The 17,213-nt window shown below is 38.0% G+C and overlaps 1 protein-coding gene across 3 annotated transcripts in view; it reads right to left on the bottom strand.

The window, feature by feature from the left end:
* Positions 1-16,455, bottom strand: part of LOC143935891 (mucin-5B-like) — a 163,805-nt gene extending 147,350 nt beyond the window's left edge. For all 3 annotated transcript variants that reach the window (XM_077460067.1, XM_077460084.1, XM_077460076.1), the window contains exons 1-4: positions 16,355-16,455; positions 6,266-6,527; positions 2,603-2,717; positions 564-645 (exon numbers count right to left, since the gene is read on the bottom strand). In XM_077460067.1, the coding sequence (XP_077316193.1) occupies positions 564-645; positions 2,603-2,717; positions 6,266-6,527; positions 16,355-16,430 (535 nt within the window). In that variant the 5' untranslated portion in view covers positions 16,431-16,455. The remainder of the gene's footprint in view (positions 1-563; positions 646-2,602; positions 2,718-6,265; positions 6,528-16,354) is intronic.
* Between the last annotated feature and the right edge of the window lie 758 nt (positions 16,456-17,213).

Below are 17,213 nucleotides of genomic sequence, written 5' to 3'. Positions count from 1 at the left end.
ATTGGACATTTGTCCCTGAGAACAGGTGTTCCTATTGGATGTTTTCCCCTCAGCACTTGTTCTTGGGACAACTCAAAAATTTTGGATTCCTCTTCTCTTTCACACCTACTGCAATAAAAACTTGACAGAGACTAGCCATACACTTAAAGGGCAGATTTTGAATGCAAATATCCCAGGGTGAAGGCTCTCTTCCTAGCTATAAGCTCATAGCATCTAGTCAATAATCAACTAAAAGACTAGAAGCGTGGGAATACAAATAAGGTCAGACTGGTCACTTTTGGTTAATATACAGCTCTCCTCTTAGCATTTTGTCACTATGTGAAAGTACTGCAGAACATGAAAGACTTGTATTTTATATACAACTTCAGAAAGTGCTACAACAAAACTACCAATCAGCTGACTGATTGATTTAATTACAATAAGGTAAAAAATTAACAAGAATATACTGATTCTGTGAGCTGGAACACATCAATATGCTATTCACTGTGGAAAATACATTCTGAAAGTAATATTGGACTCTAAATTGATGCCGCAATAACCTGCCATATTTCCAGATCACTCACCTTCCACAGAGAAATCATTTATGCCATTATAATCACCGCACAGTCCACAGGTATAGTTATTGTAAATGGGATCCAGCTCCACCTGTACAGAAGAGGAAGAATCTTAGTTATTGTTAAGTTCCAACACTTTGAATAATAACCTAAAGTAACCATCCAGGAACCATCTGTACAATGGTCTGACTATTTGGTTAAATTGAGTAGCTATGGGTTACTGCCTTATATTTTTGACTGTACTTCTAGATATAAGAAGAGGCAAAATGCAATAATTTATGGGAAATGATGCCCAACACAAAATCATGTTTTTTTGTTCTTGCAATTGAAACCTGAAAAAGACTCAGGTCTGATGGTTTGCTTGGAGTTAGAACCCAACCTTGCTCAGTGCTTTTAGTAAATGTCTAAATCAGCAAGGCAGACAATGCTATTCAAATATAGTATGTTATAATATATAAAGGTGAAAGATATATGTCCATTATGTGTCCAGTTCTGGAGACCTCACTTACAAAAAGATATTGATAAGATAGAACGAGTTTAGAGACAGGTAACAAAAATGGTGAAAGTTCTGGGGGATAAAACATATTGCAAGCAACTTCAAGAACTTAATATGTACAGTCTGGAGGAGAGAAGGGAAAGTTGATAAATGATTGAAACCTTTAAATACATCAAGAGAGTGAATAAGGTTCAGGAAGGCGGTCTTTTCAATATGAAACCAAAATCAAGAACACAGGGACATGACCTCAAACTAACAGGAGGAAAGTTCAAAACTAATCTCATGCCACGTACACACGAGCAGATTTTCTGTCGGATGGTTTTTCTGATGGAATTCCGCTCAAGCTTGGCTTGCACACGCACAGTCACACAAAAGTTCTCTGAACTTTTGACCGTCAAGAACGCAGTGACATACAACACTACAATGAGCCAAGAAAATGAAGTTCAATGCTTTCGAGCACGCGTCAAATTGTTTTCCGAGCATGCGTGGGAATTTTGCGTGTTGGAATTTGTACAGGAACTTTTTCCGACCGAAAAATAGAGAACATGCTCTCAATCTTTTGCTGGCTGGAACTCTGCCAGCAAAAGTCAGATGGAGCATACACATGGCCGGTATTTCTGACCAAAAACTCACATCCAACTTTTGCTGGCAGAATTTCTGATTGTGTGCATTAGAAAGTATTATTTTACTGAAAGGGTGGATAATGATTGGAATAAACTACAAACAGAGGTAGTGAGACAGTCAACAGTAAACATGCTTGGGATAAACATAAATTTATAGTCAGACAACAAGATTAATGAAAAAAAAAAAAAAAAGGACAGACTCGATGACTCAGTCTTTTTCTGCCGTAGTTTTTCTAAGTTTTTATGTACTGTATGTCCATGGAGATTTTAATGTATCCAAGTCATAATATAGTAATGTTGATGACGTTTTATTACTCATCCACCTGGCTTCCCAGTTTAAATTGGTGCCAGAAACGTACCCAAGTATTTATAGCCATAGGGGCAACCCAGTCACCTAAATTCAATGTTGTTATGCAATGTTGTTAAAGCAGATGATGGTTGTCCAAGAACTTGGTGGGAGAAGTGAAAGTTATGTGAGCCATTTTCACATCTCTACCCCAGAGATCTGACAATTTACACTTTCAGCTGTGTATTTCATATCCCATATCTCAGATCACAGCACAATGGTTGCTGTATTATGGGAATTAGAAAAGAGTTTTGTACAAACACATCTATCATCATGTTCTTATTCATTCAGCATCTGCCTTGACACATTTCATGATGCTATGGTGGTTAGAATAGAACTATGATTCCCTGTGAACATGAATGTTGAGATATGTTTCTGATGCTCAGAACTAAATTACAGTAGCATGAATGAGTGGCAAAACATCTTCAACATTGCAGAGCAAGTTCAGTTGAATTGTACTACCTACTACTAGCTAAAAGATGGAATAAAAAGAAAGACCGGGTGCTTTGTAAGGGTGTTTTTCCCTATATTCTGTTACAGAAATTAGGAAGAGATTTTGGGTTGCTGATATAAGATTCCTTACCATGACGGCATCTCCTTTATTCCACATGAGAGTAAAACCCGTCTTGGTATACACTTTAAAGTATGCAACACTTTTCGTAATGACAATCCCATCTCTGTAGTATGGTGTTACAGCACTGTAAGATACAACGATTAAAGCAAAAAACTTAGATAATCATAAGTTTTCTTTAAAAAAAATAATTTAGAACATGCATTAATACCATCTATCTAATGACATGATAACTAAACGCCTGCTAAACAACTAAATACACAGGAATGTCGCTCACCGAGATGAAAATTATATTTTATACATTATACATTATACATTCCAATGCTGTGATAGATATTTCCAAAATGTTTTTTTTCCACTTTTTTATTTTTCTATTTTTGTATTGCACAATGAATATGAATATGTTTAAAAAATGAATGGGTTAAATGTCATGTTTCTATATAATGGTGTAATTGTAGTGATTTTGTCATTCTTTGAGAAATCACCGGGGATGATTTATTAAAATTGGAGAGTGTAAAAGCTGGAGCAGCTCTTACACAAGTCATCTTCCAGGTTTTGTTGTCAAAGCTTAATTGAAGCTGAAGTTAGAAGCTGATTGGCTACCATGCACAGCTGCACCAGATTTTGAACTCTTCAGTTTTAGTAAATCAACCCACTGTGCCTAGAGAAACATGTCAGAATAAAATGTGTTCCTGCAAGCTTCTGTAGCCAAGTCCCAAGCCTGTCCAGGCCTAATGGACCCTCCAGAATCAAGGACAGCTGACATCCTTCTGTGTAGAGTGGGTTACGAAGCATGGTAGGTGCAATGTAATGTAGATTAATGGGCATTTCTTGAATGCAAAGAGATTTAATTTCTCTTAAACAGAACTATGGGAGAGAGTGTTAGGGCCAGGACACGCTTTAGTAGTTGCAATGTTAATTAGCAGACTCTGAGACTTTTGTAGATAGACAGCCATGCAGGGAAAGGCACCCAGACAACATGCTTGCATGTGAAGACACCTTGTATCCTATGGCAACAATCTTGAACAGTTTCTAACAAAAGTTGTAATGAACTCTTTCACTTCTTCCACAATCTCCTTTTTAGATCTTCACTCAACTGAGCTCCCAGTCTATCACGTAGACCCGCTGATCCACTGCCACTGGATCTCCTGAGCTTTTCCAATCTTCTCACTGAGTGTTTTACTCAAGCGTCACCCCCATGTCCCTGCTGGGTCCCTAGCTTGGCACTCACAGACACTCTTCAAGCTTCACCCCACTGGCCTACTCGGTCCCTGGCTTGGCACACAATAATGCTCTGCAAACATCACCTCCACTGGCTGGGTCTCTGGCTTGACCTCTGCTGAATCTTTGCAGTTCTTCACCATCGCCAGTTGGTGAGAATACTGCTCAGGTACTTGCTACTCACAGCGGTCCCTGATAACAAGGTGGATAGTCCCTTGGTGGCGACAGCTTATCCCCTACCACGACAGGTTCTCCGGCCCTTCAGAACCATTACTTCTGGTTGGACAGTAAGCCACAATCCCAACCCTACGCTGCTCTCTTGCTTCCGGATAGGCCCTCAGATAGCCTAGCAGCCAGATGCCCCCGGAATAGGCCTCAGTTCTCTGGCCTAGCAGCCCGGGGCAATACAACACATTTCTACCCAGACAGCCATCCAGGTGGCACAGAACTCCAATCACCTGACCTCACCCAAATAAATAGGCTCTCCCAGCCAGCCAGGAAAATCCATGCCCATTGGCTGAGACACCTCATTCATTTCTAATCTGTCTATGCAATGCCCTGGTCTTATCTAATGCCACCAGATGCCTGGCATTCTAGTGACAGAAGAGAGTGCAGCAATTCCAGAATTAGGGTGAAATCAATTGACCTACTATCAATTGACCAAAGCAACTATCATTTGGCAGATACATTTAAGAGCAACCCTGCCTAAATATCAGGGTGCTACACTAAAGTATTATAATAAAGGGACAGTATTATTTTGCACCTTCGTATGTGCTATTCCTGTTGCTGGTACAGTTTATTTCTTTGGGTAGAGACTAGCAGAGCCAGCATCCTAGATGTGATCAAGGAGCTTGGAGCTTGTTCTCACCTGGAGCAGGATGTAAAATATTTGATGTTGGATACAATATTTATTTTCTAATCTTGAAAGTTTTTACTGTCACTTGCCTGCTCTTTGGGCAATGAATTAGCAGTCTGGTGAAGCTGGTTCACTAACAACCTGGACCGGCACCCAGCTCAGCCTCTCAGCGAGCCGCTGAGAGCTTCAGCCGGCCATCCCACCCCTCTACAGCCCAGCACTCCAGTCCAGTGAGTGTGGGGGGGGGGGCTGGCTCTTTGCTCAGGGAGCTCTGAGAACCCGAGTGATCAGCAATGTTTGATTGCTCGGATCTCAGTGTTAGAGACGGCGGGGACAGATGCAGCATTGGCCAATGCTGCATCCACCTAGATAAGTATTTTTTTTAAATAAACACAAATCCCATAATTCTCTTTTAACCCCATCTGAGGCCTGAACAAGAATATTCATGGCATAATCACCAGATACTCTTTCAATGAAATACCTGAATTGTAAACAATTGCAAACGACTTTTGAAATCACTTCACATGTTAATGCTCATATGAAATTGTAGTTATTGGGTTTATATCAGTTGGTCATTCCATGGTTTTCTCCTAAGCTTGAATGGAACTGTGATTCTCTCTTTTGTTAATAGGTGGCACTGTTACCTTTGGCATAAGTATGATGGATTACAGTGAATTCAGGTTATGAGTAAATGTGCTTTCTCAGCCAATCAGCAGGACATTCTTTGGCCACTGAGGCTGCTGGGATAATCTATTTATTTGGAGAGAGTCAGGTGATCGGGGTTCTTTCCACCCAGACTGCAGCCTGGGTGGGTATGTGGAGCAGCAGCTGAGATATAGGCCTGAAGCCTGAGGCTTAGCCATGTGTAAAGGGGCTCAGCCCAAGGGGAGCCTGATTACCGCCAGAAGGCAAGGGAGAAGAAGTTGACAGAGGGACAACCACTCTTGTTGCCGGAGGTAGGTGTAAAGGTATGGAGTTCTGAAGGAGTACCCTAGGAGATTCTTCATCAGCCAGGGATTGTGAAGTCGCTGGAAAAGCTTTAGGAAATAATTTGTCCATGGAGTACAGTGGGTTAGCTGTGAGTAAAGCTTGAAGGAGTACAGCAGGTAGCTGTAAGTAAAGCTTGAAGAGAAGTACAGCCGGTAGCTGTGAGTCTGAAAAACCCAGTGGGTAGTGTGGGTGAAGCTTGAAGAATACAGCAGGTATCTGTGAGTGAATCTTGAGAAGTCCAGCGGGTAGCTGGGAGCTAAGCTTGAGGTTCTACAGTGGGATACTGTAAGTTAAGGTGTTGCTATAGGAGACAGATTGCTGCATTCAGCTTAAAGGCCCTTTTCCTGTATTGCTGTCTGCCTAGTTCTAATTTTGTCTGCGGAGTCTTCCTATTTCCTATTGCATTTGCCTAAGGGTGTCCAGTGCCCTACCCCTCTCTTCCCTGTTCCTATTAAGAGGAAGTAAACCCTCTTTGTTCATTTTTAAAAGTGACTGGCGCCCATCTTTTCATCTTGCACTACACCCAATTTAATTCCCCTACAGAACAGAGGAAAAAAATATGTTATACATTCAACAAAAACATAATGAAATACTTTAGAATGACTTACATTAATCCAGATACCACTGCTATGCTTGTTCTCAGTTCAATGTTGACATCTTTGATAGTGATTAGGATCTTGTCTATGACTGGGTGATTACTGTCATATGATCGGTGGATATGAACCGAGAAATCGCTATAGGATCCCCCACAGTGTGAAACAAAGTTGTAGGTGCAGCTTCCAGGAAATTCGTAATAATCACCATCAAATGTCTTGAAGTGATAACTCCCCCAAGTACTGCAAACATGGTTACTATGGTTAGGGGTTTGACCTGTTAGGAGACAGTATATGTGGTTATCATTGATTACACTTAAACATTGCTCATAAAATTCTGTTCCAAATAATTAAAATGATTAGGCTCGAAGCTCGAAGCTCGAGTTAGACATATACTGTACTTTGACAAAGTGACACCAGTGCTGCTTTCTGCATCAATACATTATGAATAAAGGGTACTATGGTAATGCCCACACAGGCTGTAAGGCCATGACACTTGGCGTCATTCAACCAGAAAGGGCTCCCATCTACTGAAGAAGTCTCGTAATGCATATAGGTGTGTAACCTGTGTCCAGTGACATCATCACACTGCTAGAGCTGCCATAGAGGAATCAAAGGAATCAAAGGGGTGAGTAGTATTAATGTTTGTTTTCTCTGGATGTGAACTTACTGGATGGAGCTTTTTATTTTGTTGTATTTACTGTGTATGTTACTTGGTGTTTTTAATCCATGATTTTAACTTAAAGTGTTTGTTACTCTAAAAAAAAATGGATCCTGTAATTTGGCCCTTTCTATCGCCTAAAATACCTGGCTGATCCTGCCTAGTTCTGCCCTCCCTTTTGTAAACTGACCACGGTTTATCATGGCTGCTGAGCCCTGACAACGTGATCAGTTTACATTCCTCAGCTATGTATCCTGTTTTCCTCTGTTCTCTCCCCCTCCTCCCTGCCTGTCCGCTCCGTGTCCATGCCCACTCCCTCCCCTCTTGCTGCTAAAATTACAGTTCACAATTCACATTATCCTCTCTGTTTAATCATGTAATCATGTAATAAGCACCTGTGTCTGTGCCTTAAAAAAAAATGCAGCTATATATATCTGATTTCAGAGCGCCAATTGGGGCTCACGTGATCTGCCGGCTCTCTCCTCCTTCCTTCCTGACTGACATCAGTGATGAAATCTTGGCTCTTCCCCCTGCAGCTGTTAGGCTGAGAGAGGATAGAGTAGACATGTGCAAAAGGAAAAAATTTGTTTCGTTTCGTTTAGTTTTAATTCGTTAATTAATTAATTTTGTTAAATTCGTATTCGTATTTCGTTTAGTTTTCTGCCGAATTCGAAAAATCAGTCACATTCGAAAATATTTCAACCAAATTCGAAAATATTTCTACCGAATTCGAAATGATTTCAACATGATTCAAAATGATTTCAACCGCTTTCGAAACTATTTCAACCGGATTTGGATATGTTGTAGTGCTAGTTCTATTATGTTTGCATACCAAATTTGGTGTTTCTAGCTATAAGTGACTACAAGATATGTGGCCCCAAATTCGGGTCGCAAAATGTCATTCTCTGCTGCAGAAAAGTACTTTCATATTGCCCATATCTGGGGTCGCTTGGTGGCAGGTGACATGGCAAGTGGACAATCCACAACTTGGTCACATGGCACTCGTGGCCGGTCACATGGCACTCGTGTCAAGTCACATGGCACTCGTGGCCGGTCACGTGACATTCGTGTCAGGCCACGTGGCACTCGCGGCCGGCCACGTGGCACTCGCGGCCGGTCACGTGGCACTCGCATCAGGTCACGTGGCACTCATGGCAGGTGACGTGGCAAGTGGACAATACACAACTTGTGGCAGGTGACGTGGCAAGTGGACAATACACAACCTGTGGCAGGCGACGTGGCAAGTGGACAAATACAATACACAACTTTTGGCAAGTGGACAATGACATACAGCATATGTACTTGCCTTGCGATCGACATCTTCTTCTTCAATCAGGCATGCTGACAACTTCATTGATACCATAAATATAAATGAAATAAGATGTGTGTGTTGTTTTTTTGCACTGGTACACTGCAAGTATGAAAAGTTGATGTGACAGATATATATAAGTAAGTATAAGTAACTAACCATCTTCCAAAATTTCTAATTCAAATCGAAAAGATTAGAACAGAATAGAAAAAAAAAATTTAATAGAATAAAATAGAAAGAATATACAACCATCTTCTGAAATTCAAATTTGAATAGAATAAATTTGAATTTTGAATAGTATGAATTCAAATTTTTAAATGAATTAATTTTAAATTTGTATAGAAAAGATTATAATAAAATAGAAAATAGACTAGAAAAACGATAGAACAGAATAGAATATATTATATTTTATTCTGTTCTGTCCTATTTTTTTGCTAGTCTTTTCTTTTATGTTCTATTAAAATCTTTTCTATTAAAATCAAAATCATTATATACTAAATTCGAATTTCGGAAGATGGTTATATATATATATATATATATATATATATATATATATATATATATATACATATATATATATATATATATACATATATATATATATATATATATATATATATATATATATATATATATATATATATCATATATATATATATATATATATATATATATATATATTATATATATATATATATATATATATATATATATACATATATATATATATATATACATATATATATATATATATATATATATATATATATATACATATATATATATATATATATATATATATATATATATATATATCTCTCCGACATTTGAATTTCGTATAGAATGAATTCGAATTTGAATAGAATAGATTAGAATAGAAATAGAGAATAGACTAGAACAATAGAACAGAATAGAATATAGATACTATCTATTTCATTTTACATTTTTTTGCAGATTACCATTTGTTTTAATAAGATCTCCTGCAGACTATTAGCATCTATTAAATTTTTTGCAGATCTCCTGCAGACTATTAGTATCTATTTAGTTTTTTCACCAGATCTCCTGCAGACTATTAGCATCTATTTAATTTTTTTGCAGATCTCCTGCAGACTATTAGCATCTATTTCTTTTTTAGCAGATCTCATGTAGACTATTAACAGCCATTTAACTTCTTTTTTTGCAGATCTCCTGCAGACTGTTAGAATCAATTTCATTTTTCTTTTTTTTGCAGATTACTATTTTTTTCCATCAGATCTCCTGCAGTATATTAACATCTATTTCATTTTTTTGCAGATCTCCTGAAGACTATTAGCATCTATTCAATTTTTATTTTTATTTTTTTTGCATTAGAACAGCCATTCCCTTTAGATATAGATGCTAATAGTCTGCAACAGATCTGCAAACAATGAAATATATGTTATTATACTGCAGGAAATCTGATGGAAATAAATAGTAATCTCCAAAAAAAATGAAATTGATTCTAACAGTCTGCAGGAGATCTGCAAAAAAAAAAAGAAGTGAAATGGCTGTTAATAGTCTACCGGAGATCTGCTAAAAAAATAGATGCTAATGGTCTGCAGGAGATCTGATTAGAAAACAAAATAGATACCAATAGTCTGCAGGAGATCTGCAAAAAAAAAAGAAGTGAAATGGCTGTTAATAGTCTACCGGAGATCTGCTAAAAAAATAGAGATGCTAATGGTCTGCAGGAGATCTGATTAGAAAACAAAATAGATACTAATAGTCTGCAGGAGATCTGCAAAAAAATTTAAATAGATGCTAATAGTCTGCAGGAGATCTTATGGAAACAAATAGTAATCTGCAAAAGAAATGAAAAATGAAATAGATAGTATCTATATTCTATTCTGTTCTATTATTTTTCTAGTCTATTCTCTATTTCCATTCTAATCTTTTCTATTCAAATTCAATTTCATTCTATGCGAAATTCGAATGTCGGAAAGAAATATATATATATTATAAAACCATTCTTCCGAAATTCAAATTTAGTATATAATGATTTCGATTTTAATAGAAAAGATTTTAATAGAATATAAAACAATAGAACAGAACAGCATAAAATATAATATATTCTATTCTGTTCTTATCTATCATTTTTCTAGTCTATTTTCTATTTTATTATAATCTTTTCTATCCAAATTTAAAATAAATTAATTAAAAATTTTGAATTCATACTATTCGAAATTCAAATTTATTCTATTTGAAATTTGAATTTCAGAAGATGGTTGTATATTCTTTCTATTTTATTCTATTAAATTATATTTTTTTCTAATCTTTTCTATTTGAATTAGAAATTTTGGAAGATGGTTACTTACTTATATACATCTGTCACATCAACTTCTCATACTTGCAGTGTACCAGTGCAAAAAACACCCACATCTTATTTCATTTATATTACTTTGCTGCAGAAGAGAGGGACATTTTGTGACCCGCATTTGAGGCCATGTATCTTGGGGCCACTTATAGCTAGGAACCCCAAATTTGGTATACAAACACAGTAGAACTAGCACTACAACATATCCAAATTTGGGTTTTTTAGCTTCAAGTGACCCCAAGTTATGGGGCCCCAAAGTTGGGTCACAAAATGTCAAGCACTTCTGCAGCAGAGAATGACATTTTGCGACCCGACTTTGGGGCCCCGTAACTCGGGGTCACTTGGTGCTAGAAACCCCAAATTTGGATATGTTGTAGTTCTAGTTCTGCTAGTTCTACTGTGTTTGCATACCAAATTTGGGGTTCCTAGCTATAAGTGGCCCCGAGATACATGGCCCCAAAGTCTGGTCGCAAAATGTCATTTTTCGAATTTGATTCGAATTTCGTTTGAATTCGTTAGCATTGTAATTCGGTGATTCGAATGCGTCCGAATAATGAAATTTCGTCCGAATTTCGATTCGGAATGAAACAAAATGCACATGTCTAGGATAGAGCCAGCCGGTAACGTGAGCACCATTTGGCGCTCTGAAATTCGGTGTATAGCTGCATTTTTTTATAAGGTACAGACACAGGGATGCATTACATGATTAAAGACTGCTATTTTCCATGTTGTGGTATATATATATAATCCTTAATGCCGCCCTGCCATCGCGAGCGCGCCACTGGTCGGATCTCCCGTGAGTCCGGTCTCGGGTCCCGCAGACTCGATCGCCGTGGGACCCATGAGGTGGCTGAACGGAGAAATGCCGTTGTAAACAGCATTTCCCCGTTCTGCCTAGCAACTAGTGACGCTGATCTCTGCTCCATGTGATTGGAGCAGAGATCAGTGTTCACTAAATGAAAGCCCAGCCCCCCACAGTAACACACCCCTAGGAACACTTAACCCCTACACTGGCACCCACTGGTTAACTCCTTCACTGCCAGTGTCATTTACACAGGAATCACTGCATTTATATAGCACTGATTGCTGTATAAATGACAATGGTCCCAAAAATGTGTTAAAAATGTCTGATGTGTCTGCCATAATGTCGCAGTCACAATAAAAATCGCAGATCGACGCCATTACTAGTAAAAAAAAAAAATATTAATAAAAATGCCATAAAACTATCCCCTATTTTGTAAACGCTATAAATTTTGCGCAAACCAATCACTTATTGAGTTTTTTTTACCCAAAATATGTAGAAGAATACGTATCGGCCTAAACTGAGGGAAAAAAATGTTTTTTTTTATATATTTTTGGGGGATATTTATTATAACAAAAAGTAAAAAATAATGTGTTTTTTCACAATTGTCGCTCTATTTTTGTTTAAATACCACCAAATTAAAGCTTTAAGGTGAAAAAACACGAGGGTTTACAACCCGTTTAATTTGCTTATATTTTGTCTTACTTGGTTCCTCCATCCACCCCCTCATCGACATGCCGATTGCATGTTTTAAATAAAAGCTTGCTGTTTTAATTAGATACCTTTTTTGGACCCAGTGATGATATCACTCCCTGTATATCTCTATGCAATGCTGGCAGATCATTGAAAGTGGGAGGGGCTAGAGGGGTGCTGTACGTAAATTCCTGAAAACCTCACCACACGCTGCCCCAATGCTTTTCTCAAGAGCCTTCAGTCCTGATGCAAGCAGTTTCTTTCTCTTAGGAAGAATTATGCAAATACCAGATTGTCTGGGTGGATATCAGTCTGGAGGAACGGCTGTTTATAAGCAGACTTCAGTTGCAGTACAGATTGCCTTTATAGACTGTCTTAGATAATACCAGGTAATACCAAACCTGCTGAACCAAACTAAAATCCAATAAATGAAAGGGGAAGGTCAAGGACTGCAAGGCTGGGGAGGAAACAGCTTGAAGATGCTGGATGTTCTCCAGCCAGGAAATGGAGAACTAATGCACACTGTAGGAAGTTTACAATGTCAGTCAATCAGAGTAAGCATTTTTTAGTACAGGAGAGAGATCAGTACAGTGCAAGACTGAAGGCAAGGCTGGAGTTTCATTTAAAGCAAAGCACTCATGCAGACACGTAGAAAAATGCTGCTGCTAGGGGCATCTGGCATTATTTTTTTAAGCTCATGAACACAGCCAGATGTTATTTAACATGGCCATGCAAATGCAGACTTTTATGCACATATTTTTGTGCAGCGTTCACAGGCATAAAAGAAAAAAAAAAGAAAAGAACACCCCAAAGCTGTACTTGAAGAGATGCTGCTGAGCATAATTTATGCACATATACAAATATATATGTGTGTATGCATGTACATGTATTTTATTGGCTAGAATATTCATTGGCTTTTTTTTCTGCCAACGTTTTTGCAGAAAAAAAATGCAGCATAAATTCATATCCTTATGTGCATGGGGCTAAAAGGTTGAATGAGGCTGAATCAAATCCAAAGCACCCCCCAGTGTTTGATTAATAAATTTCTACATTTATCAAAAGCATAAAAATATGGAAAAACAAGTGTTTAAAAAAATAACAGCCCCTTAAAGTGGAAGTAAAGGCAAAAAAATAAAAAATAAAAAACACACCCTGCAAGGCAAAGGCATAATGAGCTAGTATGCATAGCATACTAGCTCATTATGAATAACTTACCTGAGAACGAAGCCCCCGAAGCGCTCCTCCGTCTTCCTCTTCGCTGCTGCCATGGATTCCGGAGTGACTTCGGGTCTCACTGCTCTGACGCTGTGATTGGGCGGAGCCGCGATGACGTCACTCCCGCGCATGTGCACGGGAGCCGACACTCTGACACGGGAGCCAACATCTGCGACCGGCCCAGTGCACCTGCGTGTTGCTGTCTACGGCGCATGTGCCGTAGACAGCGGTGGCTGTCTTCGGGTAAATGTCTCCTAAACCGTATAGGTTTAGGGGATATTTCTTGGACCTACAGGTAAGCCTTAATCTAGGCTTACCTGTAGGTCAAAGTGGTTTGTAAGGGTTTACAACCACTTTAAGATTTTAGTTAAATTAATTAGTGCAATAGCGGCTAAATAAACATTTATAGGGAATGTATACTGTTTTTAATGTAAGAGCATGCACTGGCTTCATACAATTGCTAGTTCTGTTCATGTCAGTAGCAATGCATTCATCCGTGTCTTTCCTTGTAATAGTTTATCATACCTGACGATCAATTCACTAAAGCATAAAACATGTAATATTTACATTACATGGGTTATTTGCTTGAAAAAATATTTTCTAATGTACTGAAAGTTTAATTACTTGAAATAGCTACATTTAAAAGAGAAGAAAAAGTTTAGATAAAAAAAAAAAATTATACTCACCTAGGTGGATTCAGAATCGGTCCACTGCAGGCTCCAAGTCCAAGAACTGAGCGATCAAACACCACTGACCGCTCAGCTCTTAGTCTTCTTCAGGCTGCAGAGAGCCTTCCAGGCATCTGGGTGGATGCGGAACATATGGTTGGGATCGTTTTAGAGCCTGGACTGACTCTGTGATGTCAGCCAACAGTGTGCTTTATCTGAAAACGGATCACAGAAGTGAAGAATAAACTGCACTCCTGTGATCCATTGGAGAAGTATGCCAAAATAGCTTTGGCTATACTTCTCCTTTAATGCACACACATTTATCAATTTGTTGTATTTGTATTTTGAGTGTACAATTCAATTCATAAAGATATTTTCACGGGAGCATCTCTAGCCACTTTTTTATTCATTTTGGATAAGTAGAGAATGGATAGAACTCCTCTCAGGTTGCTGTTTGTGGCCCATTAGGCAGATTGCTCTTCATTACCTTAAAGGGGTATTAAACCCCCAAAATACAAAAAAAGTAATACACTACAGCTTATAAATACTTAAATGTGGTGGCTGCATTAGTTTTAGACATTTGTCCTTTATTGTCAGGAGTTGATCCAGCCAGTATCACACTACCTTTCTGTCTCCACTCTACAACAGAGACACCTTTGGACAGCACCACTGTCATTCTTGGGAGAGAGTAGTTGTGGATGCACTAGCGGATTTGGATGGACTTCACTAACAAGTTAATGCTAAACTCCAGCTAACACTTTAAAAGCAGTTGCAGCAACAGTTTTTTTTTTCTTTTTGGATATATATTTTACATAAATTAATACAAGCTGATCATTGTAAGCACCCCTGTCATTGTTTAATGGTTTGTCTCATCCCTCTAAGCCCTTCCGATGGAATGTGTCCGATCGAACCGTTTTGTCGGATATTCAGACTGTGTGTGGTCTCCATCAGACTGTTTCCGTCGGAGTATCCGACGGACCAAGTTTTCCAACGTGTTGGTAAAATTTTCCGACAAAATGCTCCGATCGGACATACTCTGATCATGTGTAGAGAATTCCGATCGGACAAAGTGCCACGCATGCTCAGATCAAATTCCTACACCAAAGCTATTGGCTACTAGCGTGAACGTAGTCCCATCATAACTAAATAACGTCATCACGTCGGATTTCCCATCAACTTTGTCCGAACGTGTGTATGCAACAGTTTTGGACAAAATCCGTCGGACAAAATCCGACGGATTTGGTTGTCGGAATCTCCAACCGTGAGTACAAGGGCTTACTGTCACTTTTGGAAGACAGCGTGGTTTAGTAAAGGAAGTTGAAAAATAGCAGACTTACTGGCTGGATCACTAGGTAAAAATAAAGGGCAAAAAGCCTTAAGGGCTGGCTCTCACCAAATGCTTTTAAGTACATTTTTAAAATGCACCCGGAATGCATATACAGTAATTTGCATGTATACCAAAGCCCCTAGTTCAGACTAGTGTGGTCAGTTCTGGTGCTTTAAACAAAATTACAACCTGCTGCATTTTTTTTATCTGGTACACATCAAAATGCATGTAGATGCATGTAAATGTGTGTAAACACACAGGAACACACATTAGAAACCATTGTCCTAAGATTTTTTAGGTGTAAAAAAAAAAGAGTAAAAAAACATACTGGAATGTATTGAAAGCACTTTAAAAATGTGTCTAAACATGCCTTCAAAAATTCTGAAAGAACTGTGGTCTGAAAAAATGAATGCAGCCACCTTATTTAAGAATTATTAAGCTGCAATAGAATACGTTTTTGTTTTTGGGGATAAGTACCACTTTAAGATGTCACCAGAATGGGTGCCCTATTGGAAAATATTGAAAAATAGTCCCTTACCGTATGATCTGGTACCCTAACTGTATATCAATTTAAATTTTCTGTCCCATTGCCAATATTCACCAGGACAAATGTAGAGGGTATTTCCCCCCAATAGAACATGGGGGAAAAAAGCCCAACAAGCATTTTAAGCAATTCTCCTGCTCTATTCAAAATTAAAAGACTAATTTTAATAATTTAATTTAAAATACTAATTTAAAATGCTATTGGCTTGTGAGTTTCAATAAGGTGTCTATTGAGGAGAGCAGGGAAAGAGCTAGTTGAAGTGATGATAAAATAATAATCAGTATATACGGTAAGTAGCTTTTTCATGAAAAGGGGGTTAAACACCCTGGAAATATTGAAATAATGTTTGTGAATTAACCACTTTTAAGAGGAAATTATAATTAGTTAAAATAACAAATACAGCTAAAACAAGACATCAGTGACTAGATCTTATATTGTAATTCTGTTGTCTTGCTGTCTTTATTAAAATCATTTTTTTTATCTTATTTTTATCTTATTGCCTATAATGCCAAAATTCTATGAGATAAATGGTCAGTCATAGAGGAACAAATACCTGAATCCATAGTAACGACACCAAAGAGAGCCTGTGCCATCCATAGCACCATCAAGCTGGCAGCTTGGTACCCCATTGTAGCTTTTAGTAGAATAAGGTACAGTTACTTCTTGCTATTTATAAGAATATTTGGTATGTTAGTGACCTCACACCAGGAAGGGTAAGGAAATATCCAATCTCTACAATCAGCAAACATTACTCTTTTTTCATTCTTCATTTTAGACTATGAGGAAGGAATCTTCTGAAAGGTATTTTTCTTTTTAACCAAGTAACTGCTAGACAAGCCTGTCTACTCAGGTTATTACATAATAACTTGTTCCTTTTACCTAAATATAGAGACTTAATAAAGATTTAAAAATTGCATTGTGTTAATTTTTTCATGCAGTCAAAACCTCAGACATGGACTATGTCAGCAATTTTATTTTTTAGAATATTTTTTTTTTATTATTCCACCTCAAACACATCTAATATCAAATCAGCCATGTAAAAAAAAAAAAAAAAATTCTTAATAATGTTACCTTCTCATGTTTATTGCACTGCAACAATCTAAGCCCTTGTACACACGGTCCGACATTCCGACAACGGATTTTGTCCGAAACTTGTGTTACATACACACGGTCGGACAAAGTTGTCGGAAAATCCGATCATTCAGAACGTGATGACGTTATTTCGTTAGGACGGGACTACGTTCAGGCTAGTAGCCAATAGCTTTGGTCTAGGAATTTGATCTGAGTATGCGTGGCACTTTGTCTGATCGGAATTCTCTACACACAATTGGACAAAGTCCGATCGGATCATGTTGTCGAAGCTTTAAAACTTTGTCCATCGGATATTCAGACGGAAACAGTCAGATGGAGCC

Source organism: Lithobates pipiens, unplaced genomic scaffold, assembly GCF_037356315.1.
Source record: "Lithobates pipiens isolate NorthernLeopardFrog02 unplaced genomic scaffold, aLitPip1_a1.2 Scaffold_10, whole genome shotgun sequence".
NCBI lineage: Eukaryota > Metazoa > Chordata > Amphibia > Anura > Ranidae > Lithobates > Lithobates pipiens.
Note: the sequence above shows the minus strand (reverse complement) of the source record. Positions and strands in the feature narration are given on the sequence as shown.